The sequence below is a fragment of the Ctenopharyngodon idella genome, chromosome 12 (genome assembly GCF_019924925.1).
Source record: "Ctenopharyngodon idella isolate HZGC_01 chromosome 12, HZGC01, whole genome shotgun sequence".
Classification (NCBI taxonomy): Eukaryota; Metazoa; Chordata; class Actinopteri; order Cypriniformes; family Xenocyprididae; genus Ctenopharyngodon; species Ctenopharyngodon idella.
In genome coordinates this window covers 29496355-29500051 of record NC_067231.1, presented here as the reverse complement: position 1 = coordinate 29500051, position 3697 = coordinate 29496355, and the positions used below count along the sequence as shown (strand labels likewise).

At 38.8% G+C, this 3697-nt stretch overlaps 1 protein-coding gene across 1 annotated transcript; it reads right to left on the bottom strand.

Annotated features, from left to right (window-relative positions):
• Positions 1–296: 296 nt before the first annotated feature.
• LOC127524172 (homeobox protein SIX3-like) lies at positions 297–3043 on the bottom strand. Its single transcript, XM_051915576.1, has 2 exons — positions 2108–3043; positions 297–1149 (listed from the first exon to the last, which is right to left on the bottom strand). The coding sequence occupies exons 1-2, from the start codon at positions 2797–2799 to the stop codon at positions 960–962; spliced, it is 882 nt and encodes a 293-aa protein (XP_051771536.1). The 5' UTR covers positions 2800–3043; the 3' UTR covers positions 297–959.
• Positions 3044–3697: the final 654 nt, after the last annotated feature.

The window sequence follows — 3697 nt, the reverse complement described above, 5'->3', positions numbered from 1 at the left end:
TTCAGAACCGTATGTGCGCCAATGTTCAACTCTTTAACAATAATAATAATAATAACCTAATAATAGTATATTTAAAAAAAAAAAAAGGCAAAACAAATAAAAGAACACATATTCGTCACCTTTCTTTTTTAAGTGCGATTTGAACGTAATTAAGTTCTCTTTCAGTATAAGACAAATGATTAACACTCCTGAAATGAAAATAAAAACGAAGAAATTAATGTACAGAATAGAAATATCGATTTTTTCCCCCTGTATTTTCTGACATAATACTTAAATAAACAAATAATACTCTGATAGTCGTTATATTAAATTATATTTATTTGCATAAAAGTGACCCATAACACTGTGTTTTCAGCGCCATTAACCCATTTACAGTATAAAAACGAGCAGAATGAATAGACACTTAAAATCTCCAAGCACTTAACAGACAGTTACTCACGCTTTATGGACACAACATAAAGAAATTTGCAGGAAAGAGAGTGGCGTAATTGCGATATCATACAAGCATATCTAGACAAGCCTAGACCTAAGGAAAACTTTGAATCAGACATGGACAATTCAATATAAATCTCGAGATAAAATTAGTATGAACATCTGCTGCCGAGTAAAAGACGATGGGGAATAAAGGTGCTTTTGACTTCAACGATTGTCTGATAAACACAAAACAACAAAACTGCCTCTCGGGTTCACTCGTTTCTTTGAGCATCGAGTTCTACTTTCTGAGACTCCACTTCATAAATGCCTTTTAAAAATGCAAAATATTCACAAATGAACATGCAAAATGGTCGTGTAGGCCTTGGAAATGAAAGGAAAGGGCGTCAGTCCGTTGAAGCGCTGGAAAAACAGCATGCTTTTGTCAAACACAAGGTGGCAAAATGGCCGGTCCTCATGTTGCCCACATTTTCTCACAAGTTCATTTTTCTCTGGGCAAAAATGTTCCATATTTGTCTGACGGTGCATCATACATCGAAATCAGAGTCACTGTCTGTAACTGAGAGGATGGTCCCGCCGTCGCCTCGTTCATTCATACTGGAGACGCTGGTAGTGGGACTGGCGGCCGCGCACGGGGATTCGGCCGAGCTGTGCGGTGTGCACCCGGACTCTGACATGGAGCGCAGGCCGCTTTGACCCAGTCCGTGATGTTGAAGCCTAAAAAACACAAGTATTTAGAAACTAAGATTATTTATGCTACACCATTTTCAGTACATACATCACAGACTAGAGTATTCGACATGTTACAGTCTCTAATAATAACAAACCCGAATTTTGACCATTGAAATGTGAGAGGATCACACCAATAAGAGTAAAAAGAGATTTAATTGCACAAGTCAATGAATACATAAGGTGGTTTATATTTATATACAAACGTGTTTATGAAGTAATCATTTCTATTTTTTTTAATATATAGGCTATATTTTTAATTATGTTATTTGAGAACAGAACTGCTTAATATGAGCTCTAGACATCCTTTATGATATATTAAGTTGATATATGAAGCCTATTTGATTATATCAGTTTATGCTACAAGAAAATTCCTCTTTGTATTTGGTAAATTTATTTTGCAATTACATACAGGCTAACTATATGGCAATACACTGCCAAATATATGTTTAAAAAACTTTATATATGAACTATATTTATATTAATTTATATTTTAATATTTATATGAAATTTGTTTATTCACAAACGAGGAAGAAATAAAATGTGTCTGGGGGAAAATAAAAAACAATAATCATAACGAAATGTCAATTTTTTTTTTTGATTATTTTCTTTTTTTTTTTCTTAATTAACTAAGTGCTACACATTTACTCTCATTCTTTTATATTTAAAACGTCAAATAATACGTTTTCCAAAGCTTTAACAATTCAGTCTCAGAGATTGGCTGAATTTATGAATTTATTTGCTATTAAGCAAACTGCTGCTTATGTTTATTCATATAGCCAAATTAAAAAAAAAAAAAAAAAAATATGCGATTTCTTTCAAACAAGATCGAGCACATTCAGATTTAGTGACAGCTTATGCTGTCTATTACCATTTATTTTCTTTATATCTAAACAATAATTCGTTTAATTTCCTCCCCGAGTTCAGTGGAAACCATTAAACTGACCTGTTTTTGGCAGCTGCCGCCCTGTCTCTTTGCCTCCGATTTTTAAACCAATTGCCCACTTGAGTGGGAGTCAGTCCAGTGGCTTGTGCCAGTTCCCTTTTCTTGCTCGGATTGGGGTAAGGATCCTGTAGGTACCACTCCCTCAACAAGCCGCGAGTCCGTTCCTTGAAACAGTGCGTCTTCTGTTCACCATCCCAGATGGTCCGTGGCAAGGGGAACTTCTTGCGGACCCGGTATTTATCAACGGGTCCGAGGGGACGACCGCGCAGCTTCTCTGCCTCTTGGTAGTGTGCCTCGAGCCACATCGCTTGCAGCTTTCCATGAGAGTCTTTGGTGAACTTGTGGTTTTCCAGGATGTGGTACAATTCGCGGAAGCTTCCAGTGTGATACGCGACCACCGCTCGGGCTCGCTGGATGGACTCGTGCTTGTTGATGGCATCGCAGGCTCCGGGTGCCACGGGCAAGGACCAAAGGAAACGTCCGAGTCTCTCGATGTCCCCGGTTTCCTCCAGCGTCTCGCACACGCTGGCCACCTGTTCCGCCGAGAAGTTTAGGGTGGGCAGTTGAAACATCGGTAAGTCCTCCGGGGACCTCGCTCTGGGAATGCTGCCCGCTAGAAGCAGAGGGCGATCCGCGAAATTGGGCAGGAAAAGATGTGAGGGATAAAGCTCTAAAGGAGACCTGAACACCATGGAGTCGCCGGACAGAGACAAACAGACGGGAAAAGACGGCAAAACTGACGTCGTGTTTGCGCTGCTATCGCTGCAGTACTACCGAACGCGTAATATCTACCCTTAATCAACTTCGAGTGCAACGGTGAAACATTTTGTTTCGCTTTTCTATTGGTCTTCCTTGAGTCGTGCTGTGGTTGTCATGGCAGCCCTGCCAATCACTGTCAAGCTTGCCCGTCATTAGCCAGTGCGCGCTGCCCTTCTGCACATTTGCTTCGCGCGCAGGGTTTTATCGTCGCTCCAATCAGAACTGGCCACTCACTGCGGGATGTTTTCAAGCAGGCGAATGGTGCGCCAGTTCACTCGACGGTAGGAGGATTAATAGGTGGAATATTGCTATATTAGTGCGAGTATGCTTCCGTGAATGGGTGTGAAAGTTGGCGAGCTAATCAACAAATAAATAACACATCGTTTAATTACTTATCAAATATTTATATAACGTATATAACTAGTGAGGCAATTATTTAATTAAATAGGTGAAAAGAGGAAATTAGTTTACAGTTGTTAGTGCACGTGCACATTTTTTTCTAGACACTACTACTATTAAAAAGGCGTTACCATAATAAATAGAATCTATCCATAAAATACAAAAAATAATTAAAAAACAGCTAGGCTATGCAATCATCAAGAAACGTTGGCACTCACTTGTAAAATTAAATCATGTTTTAAATATTTATTACAGAAGCATCTAAGCTCTTTGTTCAATCGGTAACGTATTTTTTTTTTATTAGTCTATGACATAATGCGTATTCCGTGCAATTATTAGGCTATTCGTTATTTTGTCTCGTTATCAATTTAAAAGGCAAGATAAAATGTCAGGAGGAAACAAGATCGGCTTGTTAGGCCTGAGTCAAATAAC

Coding starts and splice junctions, on each gene's coding strand:
- LOC127524172 (XM_051915576.1), bottom strand. CDS start 2,799: ATGGTGTTCAGGTCTCCTTTAGAGCTTTATCCCTCACATCTTTTCCTG. Junction 1,150..2,107: donor GCGGCAGCTGCCAAAAACAG/GTCAGTTTAATG, acceptor TGTGTTTTTTAG/GCTTCAACATCACGGACTGG.